Source organism: Ochlerotatus camptorhynchus, unplaced genomic scaffold, assembly GCF_037179485.1.
Source record: "Ochlerotatus camptorhynchus isolate MF236.1 unplaced genomic scaffold, CSIRO-AGI_Acam_v1.1 ptg000085l, whole genome shotgun sequence".
Taxonomy (NCBI): Eukaryota; Metazoa; Arthropoda; class Insecta; order Diptera; family Culicidae; genus Ochlerotatus; species Ochlerotatus camptorhynchus.
The window spans coordinates 1784362-1809518 of record NW_027040575.1 but is presented as its reverse complement, the minus strand read 5'-3'; the positions used below and the strand labels follow the sequence as shown (position 1 = coordinate 1809518).

General features: G+C 40.4%; 1 protein-coding gene across 1 annotated transcript; it reads left to right on the top strand.

Moving 5' to 3' along the window:
- On the top strand, positions 1-25157 carry LOC135698363 (uncharacterized). The gene is made up of 8 exons (XM_065218280.1): positions 1-190; positions 259-374; positions 433-1465; positions 1527-4029; positions 17567-18285; positions 18344-19638; positions 24155-24646; positions 24706-25157. Exons 1-8 carry the CDS (start codon positions 164-166, stop codon positions 24953-24955), a joined length of 6435 nt encoding a protein of 2144 aa, XP_065074352.1. The 5' UTR covers positions 1-163; the 3' UTR covers positions 24956-25157.

Below are 25157 nucleotides of genomic sequence, written 5' to 3'. Positions count from 1 at the left end.
TAGTGCAAATCAGTGGAGAATATTATGTTGGTTTATTTTCGAAAAAAAAAGATACTTGGTGAATTATAGGCAAAGAATTAACAATATCGATTGTTGTTATCAGTTGAATGTTGAAGATTTTGCTCCGGGATTGGCAGGTAGTGCATAAAACGAATAGGTAAACATGAGCTCGCGTCACAAACGATCATCGGTAAGTCCGTTACAAAACATTGGTCGAGTGAAAAGGGCGATTGAAAAATAAACGGTTCCGTTTTACAGATCTTGAAAAAACGGCCCTCGGTTGATCCGGGTAGTCTGGAAGCTAGTCCATCGGAAGCGACCATAACGACTAAGGCAACAAAACGGATCGGTTTCAAACCGAAAAAATCCGTCAAGTGAGTTGTTTACTTTTTGGCGGTTTAGATTTGAGCTGAGTGTTTTTTTTTATTGCAGAGAATTTTTTGCATCAGATGAAACAGCTACGATTTGGTGTAATTCGTATGAGTTATCTGCGGATGTTACGCCACCGTGTCTGGTTATTAACGACGATACGACGTTGAAAAATGCGTCTGAGATGGGTGTTTGTCTGCCGAAGCCGATGGAAAGAGGCCAGGGGAACAAAGAGAATTTATCGGCGGTTGAGGATCGTCGAAATAGCTGTAGCGAAAGCAGTATTTGGGACCTATCTATATCAGCCCATGAAGACGAGAAGCGGCGAGTAAAATTGGAGAATTCTATCAATTCTAGTGTTTTGAACATGACCGAACGACTTGTACAGGAACCGATTCCTCAGAGCAGGCAAGTTTTACGACAGAAGCAAGAGGGACCTTTTGAGGCTTCCAGTGCAATGGATATAAGTCCAGCTAAAGTAGATGGAAAAATGAATTCCCCCAAGAAAATACTCTATCATCATCCGAAGCAGAAAATGTTCGTGTCGATCGATGTGAAAAACGAAAAACAACTGACGCAGCATTTAGATGATTCGGAAATTAATTTCTTTGGCCCACAGGAAAGTCAAGCTGTGACTAAAATCACGGGAGCATCTAAAATCCTTTTCCAAACATCTAATACTCCCAATGAAAGGCGAAACAAATCGATTCAGACTGAACAGCGTCCTTCGACCGTCGATTTGCGGTCAACCCTTGTTAATGCTGATTTGTCTGCAAATTGGAATTCACACGTTGCGGCTTCGGAACCATTCAGTCAACATTTGACGTTTGGAAACAGTCAGTTTGAAATTTCGGAAGCCTGGAATTCTCATCCGGCTGCGGCGTTGAGGCTTAAAATGTTCCAGCAAGGGTTGAAATCGGCGGATTTCGATTCGCGTCTATCAGATGATGGAGGAGGAGAATGCACCGAAGACGTGGATACAACACTTGCCATCACACAGACGGTTGCGAAAATGCTGGCACCAGGTTCGAGGCCAGTTTCGTTGGATAACACTCGACTTGCAGAGCCGGAAAATATGGATATTACGAAACGAAGGGTGAGTTGATTTCGGATAGCACTTTTGAATCGTCACTAGTTGTTAATTGTTTTTGGTACAGGAAAGTCATGGCGGAGAAGCAGAGATGGAAACATCTGCCCACATGGATGTAGCCGAAGATGCATCTGTTAGCGACGTACTCATTCCGGTCAACGGATTAAGCAGGGCGCGGCCATCGTTTGTTCCGAGTGCTACTCCAATGGCTCACAGTGAGAGCGAGTGTAATTCACCTAAGGAGGTTGAATCGATCTCTGGACAACGACACAAAGCAGATCAGCGTGCTACAATCTTGGAAGTAGTTCCAATCGAGAGCTTAGAGTTGAATCCAGGAGCGTTACCGCCTGATTTACCTGTTAAAAGACAAACCATGTTGCTAGAAGATAAAATCGTAGAAGATGATCCTTTTCTAACAGTACCCCAAGTTGAAGTTAAGACTCCGCCAAGGTCAACCATGAGACATACAGTTTACGAGTCCGGCATGGACCAATCTCCAGCGGAACGAGGGGCAAGGAACGGTATAACCACTCCAATGGTTATAATGGAACCAGTGAAAATAGATTTCCCGGAATTAATCTTTGGTGATAACAGCTTCGGTATAGAGCTGACCAAGAACTCTGAGACACTGCAGCAGGAAACAAATCGTCCGAAAATTCACCGAATACCATCCAGAAGATTTAAATTTGGTTTTAATACCGTAGACACTACAAAAGTCGAAAAGCAACAGACACCCATATCCATTGATCGCGCTAGCATTGCTGTGGATTCGCCGGATTCTAAGCCTATTACTGAACCTAGTCGAAAAACAGTCAATGCTGTTGCGGATATTTCACTGGATATAAATATGTTGAACGTCTCCAACAAATCAGCTAAGGATCCTAGAAGGACAGAGTTTCACAGCCAAGATGTGTCTATGGAGAGTCCTGTGAGTGAGAAGCCGTCCCCAAAACGTTCGACAGTTTTCACGAACGACAACATTAACGAATCACATCAATCGTCGCTTGGTGAAGCTCCTCAGTGTCCACGGGCAACAATATTGTTCAATGAAAAGCTGAACCAAACTCGTTTGGAACCTCGTTCAGGGTCGTTGGAAGATCTTAGAAACTACGGACAGTCACGCAGAACAGTACAGCGAATAGAAGCAATGGATTGCGTTTCTTCTGACTCGCCAAGCGTTGTACAGCCAAACAACACACGTCGTACCGAATTGTTGGTGGGTGATATGGATCAGTCTGTGTTGTGCGTGGAAGATGCTCAACCTAACCCAAGATTGACCGCTGTTGCTATCGATAATATGGATGTAATTGCAAGTCACTCACCTCTTGCTGCGGAGGTGCACTTCGAAAACAAAAACCAACGTGAAACCATCAGTTTCAATGCTGACATGGATCAGTCCAGTTGCACAAGGAAGTCATCTTCTTTGGAGCCACCAAGCAACAAACAGAAATCCCGGCAAACCATAATCGGTCGCGAAAGTATGGATCAGACACTGATTGACGGACGCGCAGTAACGGTACAAGAATTCCAACAACCTTCACAACGAACTTCAATTTTCTGCGGGGCTAATATGGACGAGACGTGCGTTGCTACCCTATCCGAATCTCGTCACATTCTACCAGAAGTTCAAAAATCACGCCTAACCAGCCACCGTGAAGCAGCTATGGACGAGACTTGTAAAAGTATTCCTGCCATGCTGGAACAAACCGGACATCAAACACCTGGGTTAAGCAGTTTTGTTGCTGAACACATGAATCAGGAATCGTGCATTGAGCAACAATCTAGACGGACTGTTTTCAAAGAAGTAGACATGGATGAAACAGCGACTAACAAGTGCGATGATATCACTGAAGGAACCATTCGACAATCGCCAACTCCTAAGAACAACGTTAACCACAGTGAAGCACTAATTTCGTTTCCAAAATCACGGCATACAAGCTGTACTTTAGTGAATATTGACGAAACGCTTTCCCCTGCTCGAAAATTGGAGGCGACGCTTCTAGAGCGGTCCAAAATTGGCGAACAACTATCGATGCAAAAATCAAGAAACACTGTACATCAGGAAGCAGCAATGGATGAGACGCGATCTGGGACTCCACTGCAGCCAACACGTGAAAGCATTGTTAGAAAGCCTCCTCTCGTTTACGAAACGATAGATTTAACTACGTCGCCTCAACAAAGCATGAGTCACACGTTGCCGAACAAATCTCGCCTGGCCGTACTCGCAGATCGTGCAATGGATCAAACCATTCCACTGGAAGAACCCTCTCAACCAGTCAAAATCCCCTTACCACCTCGTTATACCACTTACAAACAGGATTCGATGGAGGAAACAGTCGCAGCTAGTTCGGCCGCAGTGGACAATATACCGCAACCATTCCAAGCGCTAAACGAGTTAAAACTACGCAGGACTGTTTCCTGCGAAATGGACATGGACCAGACCATTGGTGCACGAGTTTTGACCGTCGAAATGGATGACAGTGGAGGCGATGAAGACGGTGTTGATGTTGAAGAAGTCACCACCCGCTTGGATGATCGGCGATTTGAGTTCGATGGAACGGGCAACAACGGTAAGTCAAAGTTCAAATCGTACCCTTCATGCTACAACTGATTTGCTGGGATTTCCCATTGACCGTGACCTGTCCTCATTTCGCACAGCGCCTAATACCTTGCGTTTGACGATAAACTTGAATATTTTGCGAATTAGATATGTCGATATTTTTTCTAAATACCGTGTGGTGCCCCTTCACCGCTCACTTTAGAGAAAAATCAAGTTCACATTGTTATAAAATTACTTTTCATAAATATATTCAGCATATTTTTGCACTAGATTGAAGGTCATTATCATAAGAATGTGTCAAAATTGATTTCGAGACAAATAAGTACATGTAAGCAGGGGTTCCAGCCACCGCTTATGTCAGACTTGACCTATTTACGACCCGCGGCCCCATTTTGTGCGGCTCGCAACGAGTTTAGAAAAATTCATTGCATCCGAGTTGTTCTATTCTCGTTCATCTTTGTCAAACGAGAACTTAGAATCATATTTGCGTATTTCAATAACACTTTCTGAGATCAATATGCAACGATTGGTAAAAACTAACAGGAATCAATAAAAAAGTTGTATTTTGAAACATTGCTGATCCCTAGACGCTTGTCATAAAACGGTTGCGGAAACATCTACAGTCAACTCTCCACAACTCGATATAAGTTTTTTCTTTTTTTTTTACACTAAACGTTAAGGAAACTAAGTTGTGTATGCTTTAATTAAGTATATTATTGTATTTTAGCGTTTTTATTATTAACATATCTTGATAGAGCTGGAACTAGGGCGTTACAGCTTTTGTAAACAATGACTTCTCTATATGATTTCTCGAAACTCGAGGCACACCCACGCAAACCAATACAACCAACGGGATGGGGAAGACTTCCCCTACCCGATAGTGACGTTGATTTGAGTTGTTACGCCCTAATTCCAGCTCTATCTAGATATGACAAATCATTATTAACAAACGAGAAGATCAATTACATGTGTTTCATCGAAAGGTCAATTTTTGAGGATATTCACAAGCAAAAAAAAAACAGTTTCAATGAAATGTTGGAACATAATCGGTTAAATCAAAAATATTTTGCAACGTTTTAATGTTCGTTTCGACGTCTTGAGGTGTAAGTTCGAATGGAATATCGGACACTACAGAAACCACAGAAACGTTCATCGATTTACATTCTTCTCCGGCTCCAAGCTTGAGTTTAGACTTTCCATTATGTCGTTATCGGTTATTAGTTCATAGCAAAGAACATTTGTATCTACGTCATAATATTGGGAGAACGTCACATCGTCTCAAAGTTCCGTGCCATGATGTCGATGTCATCGGCGAAGCCAAGAAGCTGGATGGACTTCCTGAAGATCGTGCCATTCGTGTCTATCCCTGCGTGTCTATCAATCGCGTCAGTTTATCCGGAAATCCGTACTCGTGCATAATCTGCCATAGCTGATCTCGATCGATTGTATCGTATGCGGATTTGAAGTCGATGAACAAATGATGTGTGGGCACGTTGTATTCGCGGCATTTCTGCAGAACCTTCCGAATCGCACCCATGAATCCCGCCATAGAATAGAATTTGGGAGAGTACCTTGTAGGCGGCGCTCAGCAGTGTGATCGCGCGCTAGTTGCAGCAATCCAGCTTGTCGCCCTTTTTGTCTGTTGAATCAAATGTAAAACTAATCCTGCTTTCAATGAAATCAATTTGATTACCGATTTTGCATGCATAATGTTTAACTGAATACGGGCCTGGCGTAAATGATTAGCATCCATGCTTTTCACGCTGAAAGACTTGATCTCAAATCTCTCCTCGGTTTAGCCACGAATGACCTAAAATGTGTTTAACAAAACAAATTGTTTATTGTTTATTGTTTATTGAAAAATTCAACTGACAATTATTGTCTAAACGAATAAAACTTAAACTAAATAGTTACGGTCAACGGTACGGAAAAGGCCAAGTAGCCAATGACGAAACACGTCAGCTGATACTTTGAAGTCGAACATATAAAAAAAAGTTGTTGAATTGCCGGCTGGTTGCTCGAATTGGCTCGTGTTGTGTATAATTCCGGCTCCGTGGTTCCAAAAACAGAAAGTCGCGTTGACGAAGAGGCCTCTCAGGGGCATACATATTTAGCTGTGACAGCAGTGTTGGACAGTCAATGTCACCCGTAAGCAGCTTTCCAGCGAACATAACTCTAATGGCTCGATTCCCAGGAGACGGCAACGCTCCTCGTACGGTGGCAAGTTCGTTGGGTCACGCCAGTTGAGGAAACGAAGAGCATATCTCACAAACTTGCGTTGAACGGATTCAATTCTAGTAATCCAGCTAGCATGGAAAGGGCATCAACAACTGAACTAGACGTCACGAAACTCGTTGGCAATTTTAAAAATAAAGCCCATTTGTCGATTCGCTCTGGAGATGATGTCATTGTAGTGGATTCTGAAAGTGAGTGCAGTCCAAGGTAACGCCGAGATCCTTTATGTGCTCTACACGAGCAAGACAGCGTCCGTAGAGAACATAGTCAAACATGGAAATAATGTTACATTTTTCTATGCTTAGACTCAAATTTCTTGAGCACCACTCAGCAAAAATACCTAACATATTCTGGAGATCCCAGCAGTCCGAGAGGCTTTTGATAATTTTGTAGATTTTCGTATCGTCTGCATAGAAAACGCGGCATCCTTATGGTATCAGCAAGGCGACGTCGTTTAAAAAGATCGATAATCAAAGTCCGCATCGTGCTCTCTTGCCGTGCGGATCTATTTGCTTTTTGCTCAAGGAAGTGTTACTACCACCTAAAGCTACAACAAATTTAAACAGCACTTTCAGTGCTCAACCTGTAAAAATTTTCTACCTTGTTCAACTCCTCTTATTCCTCTTCGATCCTTGTTTGGACCCTACCCGAGGTAATCCTTCTTGGATATCGATTTGGAAAATTCCTCTTCGATCCTTCAGATTCTTATAGTAATCTGCTTGGAAGTCGATTTGGATAAAAATTTACTGCCGCCATGGCGCCTAAACGCAAAAGAAAGGGGCAAACTCTTGACCTGATGACATTAATTTGAGTAATCAATTTGATTTGCTCACGGATGATGAGAATGATCCATCATCCAAGAAAAATTCTAGTAAACTTTCCCGGCTTAATGCCAAGAAGGAAAAGATTCCCCCTATTGTGATAACCACTTCCGATTTCCATGCTCTTCGCATGGAACGTTTGAATGTCGTGAAAGTTAAGTTTTCACTACAAATTGGATGTCGGGGTGAATGCCGTGTATTGGCTGAAACCTTGGACGGATTTAAATGTCTTCTCAAGTATCTTACTGAGAAGAAGCACAATTTTTTTACTTACGACACCAAAACTGAACGTGTGTTCAAGGTTGTCATGAAAGGACTGCCCAGTGGTGAATCCCTGGACCAGATCAAAGATGAACTGGCAAAATTACTTGGAGTTGTGCCACTCAAAATGAAAATGAAATCCCTTCCTGGTGATTCGCGCAACGGGATTTCTACTGATTTTTATTTAGTTCACTTCAAGTTTAGTGAACTAAACAACCTTAAGACCTTAGAAAAAGCTAGCCTTATGCTCCATGTCCGAGTGAAGTGGGAACACTTCAGGAAGACTGGAGGAAATTTCCAAAACCTCACTCAGTGCCGTAAGGGAACATGCATAAATGACGTAGCATTTGAGGGGGGAGGTGGGGGTTTCAGAATTTGTGACCGGCCATGTATTGGATATAGCCAAATACGCTACGAGGGGGGGAGGAGGGGTCTAAAATTGATCAAAAATATGCTACGTCATTTATGGATGCTCCCTAAGTGCCAGGGATGGGGTCACGGAACTAAAAATTGCTACATGCCAGCTAAATGCATGAATTGTGGTGATTCCTCTAACGCAAAGGACGACTGTCCTGTGAAGGAAGATCCTAAGAAATTTAAATGTTCAAATTGTGGTGAAAACCACAAATCCAATTTTTGGAAATGTAAGACTCGCAAAGCGATCCTACAATCTCGTTCTAACCGTCAGGTAGGAAACGCTCCACGTTTCCGACCAGGTACAAATTCCTCTGCTGTTAACAACGGTCAGCGAGGAACAAATTCTACATTCGTACCCGTAGGTACAAATATCACCCCTGCTTCAAATGTTTCATCTGTACCTACTCCCCTCGCTGCTAACAATCCCGCATAAACGCGAACCATAAATTGACCTTACCTAAAATGGTTAAAAATTGTTTATAATCCCTGCTAAACTTTAACTGAAATGGTTTTGTAACATCGATTAACTTTATGTGGAATATATCGCGAATTGGTTGCCTGTAATTTACTGATTACCAATTCACGATATATTCCACGTAAAGTTGAGCGATAATACAAAACCATCAATGGACCTTACTGACTACCATAACCATTACCATTAATGTTCTCAAATCATAAGTGAAAACGTTCTTATATAGTTCTCTTTCTGAAAATGTATGGAGAAAACAAGAATTTGGAATGGTAATGGTTCTTAACAACCCATTATTTGTAAGGTCCAGTTCCAGAAAACCATAATACATAAGGTTGAAACTTTATCATTAAACGTTCATGTAAAGTTCCATAACCATTTCAGTTAAAGTTTAGCAGGGATTATAAACAATTTTTAACCATTTTAGGTAAGGTCAATTTATGGTTCGCGTTTATGCGGGATGTTCAGCAAGTTAATGGAGCTACCTATGCTGCTATTGCAGCGGGTAGAAATTAAAATACTAACCAACGTTCTAACGGAAATTTTGACAATTTTGAGTTAGGAAGCATTACTGCCCCTAAAATGGAATTCTTTCTTTATTTGAAACCAATGTTTTTGAAACTTTGGGAGTTTCTGTTGAAACAAAATTTGGACAACTTACGTTTATAGCTGCCTATTTGCCATTCCAATGCGTAAACCAGCAAAAGAATTTTCTCAAGGGTGACCTCCCGAAACTTACCCGTCATAGGTCTAAATTCTTCATTATTGGTGATTTTAATGCAAAACACCGCTCATGGAATAATGCTCAAAGCAATTCCAATGGTAATATTCTGTTTGATGATTGTTCTGCAGGTTATTACACTATTCAATATCCAAACAATCCAACGTGCTTTTCTTCTGCAAGAAATCCCTCAACTATTTATTTGGTCTTAACTGATTCATGTCAACTTTGTAGCCAATTGGTTACCCATGCTGACTTCGGTTCTGATCACCTTCCAGTAACTTTTAAAATATCCCAAGAAATAATTTGTAATCCCAACAGCTCTATTTTCAATTACCATAGAGCTAATTGGGAGCAATATTGAACATTTATGGAATATAACTTCGATCCAAACATTCCTTTGCAAACCAAAGATGAAATTAATTATGCTCTTGAATCTCTGACTACTTCTATAGTTGAAGCAAGAGCTGCCTCAGTACCAAAATGCGAGGTTAAATTCGATTCAATTATAATAGACGACGATCTTCAGCTCTTGATCCGCCTTAAAAATGTCCGTAGGAGACAATATCAAAGAACACGTGATCCTGCCATGAAAGTTATCTGGCGGGATTTACAAAAACAAATTAAAAAACGATTCTCTGCCCTGAGGAACAAAACTATTGAAAATAATGTTTCTAAATTAGACCCGAGTTCCAAACCCTTTTGGAAACTCACAAAAAAAATTTCCAGCGCTTAAAGAAGGTGGTAAAATTTTGATCACAAATTTGGAAAAATCTCAGAAACTTGCTAAGCAATTCGAGAGTTCCCATAATTTCAGTTTGGGTCTTACTAGTCCTATTGAGAATCAGGTTGCTCGGGATTATCTGAATATTTTCTCTCGGGAAAATATTTTTGATGATTCCTGGGGGACTGATTTGGACGAAGTAAGGTCTATAACTAAAAAGTTTCAAAATATGAAAGCTCCAGGTGATGATGGAATTTTCTATATCCTCATCAAAAAACTCCCAGAGAGTACCTTGTCTTTCTTGTTAAAATTATTTAACAGATGTTTCCATTTGGCATACTCTCCTGATAAATGGAAAAATGCAAAAGTTGTTTCAATTTTGAAACCGGATAAAAATCCAGCTGAAGCTTCTAGCTACCGTCCAATAAGTTTGCTTTCTTCAATAAGAAATTTTTTTGAAAAGATATTTTTAAATAGAATGATGCTTCACATCAATACGAACTCAATTTTTGCAGATGAGCAGTTTGGATTTCGCCATGGGCATTCAACTACTCATCAACTCTTAAGAGTTACCAATTTAATTCGTTAAAACAAATCGGAAGGCTACTCAACTAACTCCAGAGCAACTCCGCTCTTCTAGACATAGAAAAAGCATTCGACAGTGTTTGGCATGAAGGTTTGATTGCTAAATTGAAAAAGTTTAATTTTCCACTTTATATTATGAAATTAGTTCAAAATTATTTAACTGACAGAACTCTGCAGGTAAATTATCAAAATTCCAAATCTAATAGATTACCTGTTAGAGCAGGAGTTCCTCAATGTAGCATTCTTGGGCCTATATTGTATAACATTTTCACTTCGGACCTCCCTGATTTGCCTCAGGGTTGCCACAAATCTTTGTTCGTTGATGACACAGGCATTTCCGCTAAAGGAAGAAGTCTTCGTGTTATTTGCAGCAGACTGCAGAAAAGTTTAGATATTTTCTCTTCTTATTTACAAAAATGGAAGAATTCTCCCAACGCTTACAAAACTCAACTTATAATATTTCCACATAAGCCTAGAGCTTCGTTTTTGAAACCTAGTAAGTAGCCACATAGTCACTATGAACGGAGTTCTAATTTCCTGGTCAAACCAAGTGAAATATCTTGACCAAAAATTAACTTTTAAAGATCACATTGAGGGCATTCAAGCCAAATGTAACAAATATATAAAATGTTTGTATCCTCTTATAAACAGGAAATCCAAACTTTGCATGACGAATAAACTTCTAATATTTAAACAAGTTTTTAGACCAGCCATGCTTAACGCTGTGCCAATATGGTCTAGTTGTTGCACTACCAGGAAAAAAGCACTTCAAAGGATTCAGAACAAAGTTCTGAAGATGATTTTGAAGTTGCCTCCCTGGTACAGTACTACCGAAGTACATAGAATTTCGAATGTTGAGACTTTAGAACAAATATCCAACAAAATAATTAATAATTTCAGGCAAAAATCGTTGCAATCCTCAATTGCAACGATTAATTCTCTTTATACATAGATAAGATTTAGTTTTAGTTTTTAGTTTTAAGATATCAATTGTTATACTGACATGCAGGTTTAAAAAACCTGTTTAAAATACTGAATTGCCAAGACAGGAACAATGTAAAAATACTTAGATATATATCATAACAATTCAGGCTGGTAAGTTACTGTAGTAACTGGAGCACCTAGGTTAAAATGAAATGTAATTTATTTTGAATTTGAAACAAATAAAGAGTTAAAAAAAACAAAAAGATCGAAAATAGTAGCGGTCCTAGGTTACTGCCTTGCGGAACTCCCGAGTTGTTTGAGAAAACATCCGATTCCGACGCGCCAATCTTGACATGTACATAGCGATTCACCAAGTAAGATCTGAATCAATCCACAGCAGTTGACGAGATGCCAAGTATCTCCAGCTTGGCCAGCAAGATATTATGGTCCACCGTGTCAAATGCAGCTTTTAGATCCATATACGCAGCATCGACTTGCCATCCTGAATCCATATATCGTAGAAGTTAGAAGTGAACTGCACTGCACCAGGTTCGTGGACACGAAGCGCTTCGGGTAGAACCGTGTTGTTCTGTATCGATATAATTTTTGCAGCGTGCGAACAGAGCACCATTTATGATAATCTCGAACAGTTTTGAGGAGGCACACAGGAAGGTGATTCCACGATAATTTATGACATTGCGTTTATCTCCTTTTTGTACACTGGGAACAGATAAGAAAGTTTCCAGCGGCAGGGGAACTCACATTGCTGTGCCGAGAGATTGAATAGCCTCGCAAGTGGAAGGCAGAGATTGGCTACACAACGTTTTAGAACTGATGACGGAATGCCGTCAGGTCCGGCGGCGAACGAGAGCTTCAGTTTGCGTGTTGTGGCTATCACCATGTCTTCTGAAATGCGCGGAATAACGAAACTAAACACATCACTAGGCATCCCAACAGTAGCGTCCAGCACTTGTGTTGGCGAAGCGGAGAAATTGTGGAACACTTGCTTGAAACGAAGAGCAAACAAGTCGCATTTTTCTCTTTCGCTATTAGCCGAGTCATTCCCGAGAAACAACCCGAGGCAACCCAGATTCCTTGCGCTTGGAGTTGACAAACGACCAAAAACTTTTCGGATTCGTGCGAAGGTTCGCTTCCGTGCGTCTCACGTGTCGATTATAGAGAAAACGATTGTTATTTCGATAACTACGACTCGCAAAATTGAACAGTCGTTTGTAGTACGGTTAGCGAGAGTTACAATACTTTCGGAGGGCGGCAGAGCGTTGGCGTTTTAGCACGCGTAGGCGTGGATTAGACCATGCAGGCTTTAGCGGAGGTCGTCGAGCTGGGACAATGCGGAAAATAGCATCTTCCAGTGCAGCACTGAAAAAATCCACTGTTTCGATAAATTGCCAATCAATTTCCGCAAGTGCATTGTTCAATGCAACATAACCGGCCCGGCGGAAGTCCAAAGAGTAGCACTCAGATGACGGCGTAAAAAGAATCGGCGTAGGTAAACTAAATGACACGACGAAAGCGGGCAGATCGGCATCTAGATCAATCAGTGGATCGACCGGCAAGGAAACAGAAGTGCCCGATAGTGCGGAATCATTTGCCAGGACAAGATCTAGCAAACGTCCATTTCGGTTCGGAAAAGTATTCACTTGTGTGAACCCGTAAAAGTTAAAACCGTCCAAAAGAACACAGCAAGCAACCGGCATATGCGAAAGTAGTGGATCAGTTAATGTTGTGCCACTGTATGTAAAGCGCCACTGCAGACCAGCTTGATTGTAGTCACCAAATACGAAAGCGGGAGAGCAGGGACTTAATTGTGACGAAATCGAGCCTAAAGATTCCACATGCTCACGGATGATCGTGCTGTCGTTTTTGCGGTCGGAAGGCAGGTAGATTGCGCCTACACTAAGCTTGCTTTGTGGTAGTTCTACGAAAATCCACAGCTGTTCCAGTTGACTGAAAATGGGTGACGTACTTACGTAGCTGGCTAGTACTGCAATCAGGACTCCGCCACAGCGCGATTTTTGACTGTTTAGGGCAGACCGGTCAGTTCTGAAGACGGAATAGGGTGACTCGAAAAGTTGCCATGAGTAAATTCGGTTGTCCAGCCACGTTTCCGTCAGCACAATCAAATCATATTCAGCCTCCGCAACAGCCAGGAAAAACGAGTCGATTTTAGACCTCAGCCCACGCACGTTTTGGTAGTAGATCCGGAGACCATTCGAGGAGCAATCACGGGAACTAGAAATCGAAATGACATCAGGTACCGAAAGCTCGGAATCGCTAACATACTCGCCTGAGGTTGCAGGCCGGAAGCCCCCGATACCATCACCGACCACAGGACCGGGACGATGACGATGGCCGATGTCTGCAGCAAGCGCGACTGGGTCGGGAGGTTCGGAAGCTTCCTCAGTGCCTGTTTTAGGGTGTCCCGGATCCGAGAAAGAGCAGGTGGTGGCATAAACCTGCTGGCAGTTGGCAAGACGGATGCATGGACATGATGTGGCTAGTGTGGAGGTCGCAGAACCGGAAACACAGAAGTTGAAGCGGTATCAGGCAAAGGAGAGGCTGAATCGTCAATATACTTGCCAGTAATAGCTGGTTGGAAGACCTCCGACCTACATCTACACTCAGGACCGAGACGACTATGCAGAGCGCTGGCTGCAATAAGCACGACTGAGGTAGAGAAATCAGGGGCTTCCACAGTGCTATCCACGATGCGTCTCGGTGGTGATGGTGGTGGTCCAGAAACAGTATAGGTAGCAGCATTATTCTTGGAAATCGTGGAAACATCTACGGTGTGTTCCGGATGAGCAGATGGACCATTCGGGGATAACGAAGACGCATCGTTTAGCCTCGAAGGATTCTGGCCATTGCCTCCAACCCACTACGGACAGCTACAAGGACTCCTCCACCAGTAGATTTACTGGAAATCACAGATCCATCAGGCAATAACTGACCATCATCGAGTCTGATTGAATACTCGCCATAGTGGGTGGGTTGGAAGGCCCCCTCTCCACATCCGACAGCAGGTCCGGAACGACTATGGTGAAGGGAGGCAGCTGATGGCAGGACTGAGGCGGAGGGATTGGGGGCTTCCAAGAGGTTTTCTACGATGCACGTCGTTGAAGTACAGTATAAAAATTAACGGTCCCATGTGGCTTCCCTGATGTGGCGAAGAAGCTAGCTGATCTGCAATCTCCTATGGCTACCTTTAGTTGCCGATCGGTAAGATATGATCGAAACCAATTCAGAAGATTACCGCATACACCGAGCCTGCCGAGTTTAGCAATCGCAATAGCATGTTTCAACTTGTCGAATGCTGCGGATAGGTCTGAATAAATAACGTCCGTTTGAACCCGATCAGACATGCTTTCGGTTTTATACGATGTGAGACACAACAGATTAGTGGTTGTGATCGTCATTAGCAGCGATATTGCTCTTGGTCCGTTTTGCTGAACGTTCTAGTTACACACATTCAACTGCTTGCGCAATTCGCTACCCAATCAGAATGTTGCGTATGTGTAAATAAACCGTTCACTGAACGGTTTATTTCAGTGATGCAAAATATCATGACACTCACGTGACACTCGTCTACACATCAACCGACTATCGCTGACAGAACGTTTTGTCACGCAGTGAGAGGTAGAGCCATGGCAAATAACAATCACCAGTAATGGTCGCTGCTCACAAGCAAAACGTTACACTCGCTGCTGATGATGAAAAGCACAACGAAAACAGTGTAAACTCTGCAGTACGATGATGAGAAAAAGCGAAACGACAGAAGGAAATGAAAACAATGCCAACGCATTCCAAGTTCGTCTCGGCAGGCGCGACTGTGTGAGTTACAAACAAAGCAGGCAACATTAAACGGAAGCTGTTGGGTTCACTCGCCAACACACTCACATAAGCAAACAAAGCAGCAACTGCTTCAAAACGAGCACAGATGAGTGTCGTGATTGTCGGGAATGACCAGATCGGTGATGGATCACAACCGAAGACGACATTCACCAGTTGCTTTTTACTTCTTTCGTCAACTTTATAGATGGTCATGGAGTGAGCTTCGACGAGCACATTGATAGGAATGTAAAAAGCGTTACTACCATCAGCTGTTTGATGATCGTGATTGTGATAGGTTGCAACTCTGCCGATCACCTCTATCGCATCTCTCATGTCCTTACCCTTCTCTTACCCGCAGCTTTCCACTTACTGGGTTTTCCCAAAAAGTCAGCTAGTGAGAACACCTTTATATTTTATTTCATCTTGGCTTAATTTTTTTGTAAATGCAAACCATTTAACGAGCCGAGTCAGTTGTGCGAGCAGAAGGCTAACAGATTGCTTGGATGCAGTTTTCAACAAATTATTTTTTTTTTATAAATTTTCGGCCTTTTGTGCTTTGGCCTTTTGTGTTTCGGCATGCTGTACGGGTCCCGAATTTATAGCATTTCAGATCTTTGTACAAGTTGAACGAATTAAATAGAAACTCGTAAAACTTCGCAAAACTTCTTTGAAGAGCAAGGAATTCAAGCTTAACATTGCATTATGTCTTAAGTAACATTGATCGATCCTCTTCGTCGTCTTTCCTGATAACCTGAGCACATAACCGTTTCTGATTGCGTTTGTTGTATTAGATGCTAGATAAAAGCTTCTTTTGTCGTGCTGAAAATACCTGGGAATGTCTTTACATGGCCGTGGGGATACAAAGAGAAAGTCGACGAAGATAATCTTTCAATGTCACTTAAGACCTATTGCAATGTTCAGCTTGGATTATGTAGTATTTCAGGGACCTTCATAGAAGCTCGACTAGATTTTCAAGAATTTCATGGAATTCAGGGAGTTTTGTAGATGGAAATATTGTAAAACTTCAACATGATGTTCTGAGATCTTGGTCAAATTTCCGGAAACAGTGAATGAGACATAAGAAATGTTTACAAATTCAGCAATCTTGGTAAACATTTAGTTGTAGTTTGTGTAAGTTATAAACAATTCGTATAAGTACAGAAAACTTCGAAGAAGTGGACGAAACTTTCCCCAAATTTATGGCTCAGGGATAAGTTAAATGGATTGAGAAGAAGTTCAGGGTGCTTTATTTGAGTTCATGGAATCTTTGTAGAAGTAAATACATGAACCTTTTTTATAAGAACTTTATAGAACTTAGTTGATATCCATGGATTTTCAATATAATTTCAAAAAAGTTCTCTGGCTGTTTTTTAAAGTCTTGAAAAATTAAATGGTTTATTCAGGCCAGTGCTGCAAAATCTCGACAGTACACGGTGATATTGACAATTCTGCTTTGGTCACTCATTTGAGCTAACAGTCATAGTCAAGGCAAACCATGTCGATTGTCAATGACAATGGTGTCAGTGACGAACATGTGCAGATTTGTTTATTAGCTAAATTTGTAACGAAAATAAATAACTTGAGCAAAACAATGACATGGATCAATTTTAATGAACAAGTATCTACGTCCTGTGCTACTTGGATAACAATAATGTGACACAGAATGTACTAAATTACACTTTTTGTTACCAGGTGAATCTTTGTCTTTGACGAAAAAATGAATGAGAATTTGACGAAGGTTTTTTTGAGGATCAAGTCTGTGACTATGTGACGAACAATTTTATCAATATCGCGCGAAAGTCTGTCAATGACAATGACAAATCTCAGCACTGATTCAGGCCCTTACTACGGGTGTCACTGAATACGAAGTGTCACTCATGATGAAGTGATTCCCATTTGATTTGCCCGGGAATCACTTCACCGTTAATGACAACTTGTCACTTCACGTCGTTTTAACCGTGAAGTGACACCCGTAATAAGGGCCTCATTATTATTCTGAAGATCAAAAACATTTCTTCACAGAATTTCAAATGTTTTTAAAATTAAGACAATAGGGAAATTGCTCTAATGTTGGCCTATGGATCTAAGATTGGGCCCATCGCTAAAAATCTGCTATTTATCAATTTTATCCAGATGAATTGGGACGGTACTAATGGATATTTTTGGTCGCTGTTGAAAATTTAGTCGATTGCTGAATCTATGTAAGGGCCCAAGCTAGGGGCATTTAGGCCGACATTGAAAACAAATGAAGAGATTCAATATTTAAATGAGACATTTGTGTGTAGCAACAAAACGATTGAAAGATGAAAGCCAACTATAAGTCGTGAATAGGCAATTAATTAAGAAATTCGGAGTGCGACTAGGAAGACGGATTATCGGAATTTCTCCATACAATACAAAAATATATTGCTCCGGTATTTATTGCTTAAATTCTCTGAAGTTTGCCAGCTCTAGGTCTGGGACCCAATTAAACCACACCCACGGTCTTTAAACCTAAATCGACTGCGTCCAATTAATTGTAGCCTATTATCATTATAGGTATAATTGTGCCAGATATGACCTCCATGGATGTTTCGGTTATCAAATTTTCATCAGTACCACCAGAAAGTACTCACAGCTCTCGCCGTACTATTATTCAGCCTGTCAATATTGCAGAAGATCCGGTCAAATGCGAGTTAAAGATCGAGCAATCGCAATCGATACTGAATGCAGAATCCCCAACGTACACCATCAAGCAAGAGCAGGCAGACAAATCGGGCTTTTCGTTTGTCGTTCCGCAGTTGCCGGACGACTGCGTACTGCGATGTGCAGCGCAAGTCCCTGTTTACAGATCAAATCAAACGTTAAAAATGCCACCTCAATTATCGCAACCGGAATGCCTTGCTGACTCCATTACTGAGTCCAGTTTCTATAGCAGAAAAATCAGTCCGATGGCTGACCTGAGTGAAATTACCGAGATGGTCGACTTGACCTATGGATCTGGTAGGAGGCCAGTGGTACCAACGGGTGATGTCAGTATAGTTCTAAAAGAGGTGGTGGAGCCTCCGATGTTTCAACCTGCGGTGCCGGTTTCCGTGATACAGGAAACTCCTAAAAAGGCCAGCATGATACCGGTGCGCAAGAGCCGGGGATCCATTTTTGACAGGCTATCAATGGATCTAGACGAATCTGGAATCGTGCCAATTGTTCCACAGGAGCAAGCAGCAGGCTGCGAATCTGCAGGGGATCGTGATCTAAAAATGGCCGATGTCGTGAAGGTGAGAAACTATTTTGATTTGTTTTCCGAATTCCGTTAATCTTTTTTGTATTTCACAGAATGACCATCCTTGTCCACTAGAACCAGCTGAAGTAAAAGTCCTAGTCAAAAATGAACATGTCATTGAATCCAGTGACGACGAATTTTTCGATGCTGTTCCTGGTAGCGCATCGTTTGATGAACCAGATGAAGACATTGTTTGTGTAACTCATGAAGCTATGACACGTAGTGACGCTAAGGGACGTGGTGGATTAAAGTTCACTGAAATCAATGATCTTGAGCAATCCCTCATGCTACACAATCAGACAACCGTAGGATGCAAATCGCTCAAATTCATCGATGTGAATGATTTAGAACAGATGACATTGTTAAATCAAAAACGTCAATTGTCGCGAATATCGAAATCTGTACTATTGGAGCAAGATCCGTTAAACGTATCCCTTACTGATGACTATCCGATGAAAAAAAGGAAAACTAAAATTCCGACTCCTGTAAGTCATACCAAAATCCAACAACCCGAACGAACAACGCGACGAGTTACGTTTCACCAGGATTTAGTGAATTCTGGGGGAGACGAAACCAATAAGGGTCCTGAAGTCGAAACGGTTATTATTAAAGATGAATTTGCATCGATCATTGATGATGAACCTGATGAGGGCAGCAAATTTGGACAGACCCTTCTAACTGATCCATCGGTTTTTATCATTGAAGAAAGCGATTTGTTGGCCAATGAATCAAATATTTCGCTTGTGAAATCCCCTAGTTCCGAGAAAATCATCCCAGGAAGTACTTTTAAATTAGATAATACATACTTCCACGATTATGTCAATCTGACACTACACATAGATCAGGTTGAAAACACTTCGTGTATAGTCATCAGCGACGACTCAGTGACCGTTCCAACTGGTAGTAAAACACAGGATTTGAAATCTGAACCACTAGAGGAGCGATTAACTTTGGAGGATCTTCCGGGCAGGATTAGTAAAACGCGGGAATCTGTTGTTTTCAACTCTACTGTAGCAAGCGAAGTTATGTATGAACTGAAGCAACAAGTGTCTCAAGCTGGAAAAGGATGCTGTAGCTTTGAAGGTAACTGCAATTGTCGAAATAGACGAACTATGGCAGCTGTTAAACGGGACAACGTGGAAACAGTGCGAGAAATGTGGAATCAAAACTTTGACCGAATTTTGGAGTCCGTTTCCGAAGTTCCTAAGCAGGATGTTCCACTGGATACTCGGATTTGCGAAGTCCTTAGCAGGCCCATGAAGCCACTTCCGCTTCCCTGCCTAGAAAAACAAAAACCACACCTTCCAGAGACCCCACCAATATGGTTTCTATGTGAAAATTATATGCGGTAAGTGCTGTTGTCTTGTTGAACGTATTTTTATAATTAGTTTGCTGGTAAAAGCAGAACTTTTATCAACATTAAAGTTGTATGCACCTACTCGGCAATTCCGAAATCGAAATTTATTTTTCATAAACCATCGTCACACAAAAATTGGTCCATTAAATCGCATGATGGCCTCTTACAATTAATAGAGTAGATTTGTTGCACAGCTAAGAACGGTGTTTGTTTGTTTTGTGTTGGTACGAGATTGAAAACGTTTTTGAAGTAGGTATTTCTCAAAAAACCTTGAGGGTGATTCATGAAGCATTTTCATTATATTGGTGAAAATATTCCGTATAATAAAACTTTTGATGTGGCTCAGAACCCAATTATTGCTGAAATTCTATTATTGCACACCCATAAAATATGGCTAAATGCATTTTGGAATGAAATTTTTCAGCAAGAATTGTTATTCAGTGATTCTGTTAGATGATTAAACAGAACTTTTCGGTATATTGTACTTACAATATCAGTTATTTTATTTATTTTATTGAACCGGTTAATAATCGAAGCAAAATATACGCAGCAGCTGTTTATTTGCACAGCCAGGATTTTCTGAGACAGAAAGGGAAGGAAAGTAGGGTACAGTAAAGAGACTGAATTGGGGTTTTCGTTTGCAAAAGTGCTCGGCTGCTGGTCTCTCGCCGGTGTCGAAGATTGCGAGCAATATGAAAGATGCCTCGCTGGATACGCCCAAGACTGAATGGGTAGTAGCTGGTGGCCGCGAAAGGTTCCTGGGGAAAGCACTAGACGCGAACCTTCTCCCAGATGACCATGGCAATGCAAGACAATTTGTGTTCGTTGAAGGAAGTATTACTTCGTATGTGGTGTAATTAAGGAAGAACTCTCTCTACAATGTCGCATTTATGGTCATTGTAGATAGCTTTAGTTCGGAAGTTAGAAGGTGATAGCTCTATTGCAGATCCAGCAACACATTTAAGAATGTCTGGAGAGTCACGCCCATTTCGAGGTTACTGTCACTTACAATAAGCCCTGCATGTATGTATTGCCTCTATCAATTGGATATTAGTATTACACACCCACACTTCCAGTTTCAAAATGCTCTTTTGAAGCCTGGCACGTAAACTAAATTGTTTTTTTATTGTAAAAGTATTTGGACTGGACTCACCATGTTAATTTGATCCTCCAATCCATGGGTTCCGTAGTTTTGTTTTTCTCTACACTCAAAGATAAATTAAATCAAAAAAGCTTAAAAAGTATGCAGATTCCCGCTTCACCTTATTGAGTCCGAGCCATGATTACTTCGGCAGTAGTCATGCATGATTAAAATCGAAATAATCTTTCCAGTATTAAATTTTATTCTTTTTCAATACTGATATATAATCAAAAAAGATTAAAGTTCAATCCAAAATTATTATAATAGAATCAAAAATGATTAAAATTTATTCAAAAAAAGATAATCTACAATCTAATCAACCATGATTAAACTGGGATTAATATCAGATGCTTATTTTTTAGAAAGACAGGATTAATTTTTAATCAATCGATATGATTAAACTGAGTTTGATGTCAAATTGATTAAATTTCAAGCAAAATGAGAATAATTCAATTTATCAGTGTACGCTTTGCATCTCATTTCGTAATTCACCTTTGCCGTACACTCAATAAATTTATCACATATCTAATGGATGAAATCCATGTGATTTTCACATAGCTTTCCTATGATCACATAGCAGCAAATCCCACCACAAAATCACATGAATATGATGAGGTCCATGAAATTCATATGAAAAATCATATAACATTAATGTGATCGCATAAATGTTATGTGAAATTTAGATGAATTCCATTAATTTTGATTATGGATGAAAATCATGTGCGTTTCCAATGGAAGCTACATGAAAACTATTTTCGGTGTAATAGGTTAGAGCGCTACTTCGTCGTAATCGCCCATTTGATGATGATGATGATGATGGTCCCACCTCTTACCCCTACAAAGGTTTGAGCTGGACGATTTATCTTTAAGATAATTGAATATGACATTTTAACCAGGTTGGCAAACAAAATCGAACTGGTTTCAGTTACAGATATAGATTCCCTCTAAAGTTTACAGTTGCTTCACAGCGATATAAATGTGGAAAAGCTCAGGCGTCCACCTCTTAGTTCGCCTTTTTGTCCACCTAAAATATTCATAAGTATTACAAGCAATCAAGAGTTAATGAACAATCAACAAAGCATCCTATTACACTAGTAACCCCGCAATCTGATGCTATCATAATTTTCAGCAATGTCAGGAATGCTCACGAACCCCTAACATTTGCCAGAAAACTTACTACTAACTCAAGGTATCTTTCAAATAAGCTTCAAAATTGCATTTTTTTTTTATCAAATGTTAAATTCAGTCCTCTATATCCGTAATACGCGCGCGAGGCTCAAACCTTTGTAGACTACTTTTTTTTTTAATTAATCTACTATAAAATCAAATATTAAAAATCCATCATCACCCTCGTGGCGAACAGAAATAGTTTTTGCAGTGCTACAATAATTATTAAAAAGTCGTTATGACAGCTATCCATATAAAATAATCCGTTAGAGATAACTTCGTCAAGATACATAATTTGTCAATTCATAAAAAAATCACTGGATAACTGTTCAAAATACAGTTTTAACGTGTGAAATGCAGTGTCTTTTAAATTCTGTAAGTGTTGCTAAACGTTTGATATGTCTAGGCATCGAATTGAAAACATTTATTCCTTTATAATATAATGAATTTTGTGAAGCACAAGTCAAGAAATGTGGTGTTCTTATTTCAACCGCGTTTCTAGTATTATATCTATGAAAGTCACTTCCTCTTTCAATTCGATCACACAAATATCGAGGCAGCAAACCGTTAACTACTTTAAAAATGAACACCATAGTCAAATATACAATTCTTTGCTTCACCGACAACCATTGTAAGGCGTCTAACATCAAAGTTGAGGAAGTGAATCTATTACATCTCAAAATCAAACGCATTATTTTATTCTGCAAGCGCTGTAATCTCGATATTTGTGTTGCATTGGCCAGGAATAAAATGGAAGGGCAAAAGTCAAGATGAGGAGAGATGATTGATTTGTATAGCTGTATTTTACTGGCAATAGTTAAATCGTTTTTCAGTCGACATAGAATTCCATACTTCTTGGCAATTTTCTTGATGACATTGTCAATGTGAGAGTTGAACTTAAGTGTGTCATCAATAATCACGCCAAGATATTTAATCTCCCGAACGCGATCAATAGTCTCATCATCAATTACAACAGAGACGTTCTCATTTACTCGATTCCGCGAAATTACCATAAATTTAGTTTTACTTGTATTCAATTTTAACTGCTTATACTTCAACCATCTACTTAGAGAACGCAAATCTTCATTCAAGTGTAAAACGGCATCATCTAAATCCTTAGCTGCAATGAATAACACAGTATCATCTGCAAAAAGATTAATGTCTGTTTAGATTAAATTTCTGTTCTATCAGCGTTTGGTAAGATACTTTAGTTAATAAGCTTCCGAACGAAGTCAATGAGAACGCGTGATATGAATGTTTGCACCCATTATTCCCAAAAACAAAAGAAGCGCTCCGATGGAATCAATTTTTATCTTCATCCGATAGGCCGAAGTTAATTCATTGGCGTTTCAATGCGCTAGGCCGAGTTTAGAATCCGTAGGTCAAGTTTGGCGTCAAGAAACAGTGTTAGACTTTTGACAATATATCAACGATGGGTTTCTTTTTATCAAATCTTACGGTACATACGGAAAGGTAAATAAATTTGGAAGCCATCAGTATTAATAACATTCCGTTTGGTGCTAAACTGCACTAGATTAAGAAATACTAAGTGCGGGTTGTGCTTAATAGGCTGGAAATGGGGTAGTTAACCCTATTTACGCTCATTGTTCTCAAAACAAAAGAAGCGCTCCTAGCGAATCCCCTTTTTCTACGTTTATCCGTAGGTCGAAGAAAATCTTATGGCGTTTCAATGCGTTAGGACGGCATTGAAACTCGCAGAACGAATTTTGAATCAAGAAGCAGTTTTAGATTTTAAACAATCCCTCAACAATTTGTGACTCTTTATCAAATCCAACGGTACGTATGGAAAGGTGAATAAATTTAGAAATCATCCTTGACAGAAATATTCCATTTTTTGTTTAAATTCGTTCGGAAAGGAGAGGTAAAGCGCAGGGTTGTGCTTAGTAGGACGGAAATTAGATCAAAAACCCTACCACCGACGAACCGACATGCCACTAGAGCATTTCGTTGGTCCACAATTCGATTTGTCAAATGAGCGTCTTGGGCAAGAATTTGAATGTAGCTTCTATGATCTGGCTCGTCGGTTACTTTTGTAACCGACAGTGATTAAAAGTGACGCTCGACTCGAAGAATTTGTTATAATATATATTTAAGAAAAAAAACTATATGTTTTTGTACTAGTTCTACGTCGGTTGACGAAATAAATCTAATTGGATATTCAATGTCTCCATGTTTCAGGTCCCTACAAATCAGTAATACACCGAATAAAGTGTACAACTTGTGTGATCTGCCGGCGACTCCCAGCGTAACAGCATTAATCAGCAACAAGCTTGAAACTGAAGGGTATCGATGGTTTTTGGACGTCTCGGATGAGTTGAATATGCACCTTTATCTGCGGCACCGCATCTTGCGAAGTATTCGGTTCAAATTACAACTTCAGAAAACTAAACGTTGGTATAGCAAGGAAGAGGACGTACGGATCGTTTGGATGGAATGCGTGGAGAATCGTAACGATCTAGTTCGCTCTGCTAGGCTCCTCGTAGCTCATCTTGAATTCGTACGAGCTATGGACAAAATCACAGTCGATCATCTGTGTTCACGGAATCCCACCACTGCTTATATGATGCGTTTGATCGAGCAGCTGGATTCTATCATTGAGCCGATTTTTAGCAAGGTCGACCAATTGTACCGGATAGTTCGCAACAATGGAGCCATCCTAGAACAACTTGGGTATGTTTTGATGATTTTCTTTATTAGTTATATTGATTTATAACCAATCTTTTCTACAGAAACGATGATCAACTAGTAATTCATAAGTTTTACGAATATCAACACAACGGTGTGATTCACTGGAACCGGATATCCCTGCAGTTCAATGCGATGGATCGAATAGATCATCATAGTGTGCTTTTCCATCGCAAGATGATTAATGCAGAGTGTCTTTTTCCGACTGAGCATCAATGCGGAAGGGTCGGTATTCAGGGATTGATATTTTTGGAGTGTTTTCTATGGAATGTTGAGAAAATTTCTACTGGTTAATTTATATTTAAGACAATAATTGTACAGGTTTTTTTTATGTCAACAATAGTCTTCTTCTATAGTGTTACCTATTGTTCACTCCGCAAATACAAAATATTAAATCTAGCTTCAGAACGAAAGATTATTTCGCATCATCGTCGTAAAAATAAAGCTTCACGTCATTTGAGGTGCCGTTCGAAATAGCTTCAAATGTGTATCTTTT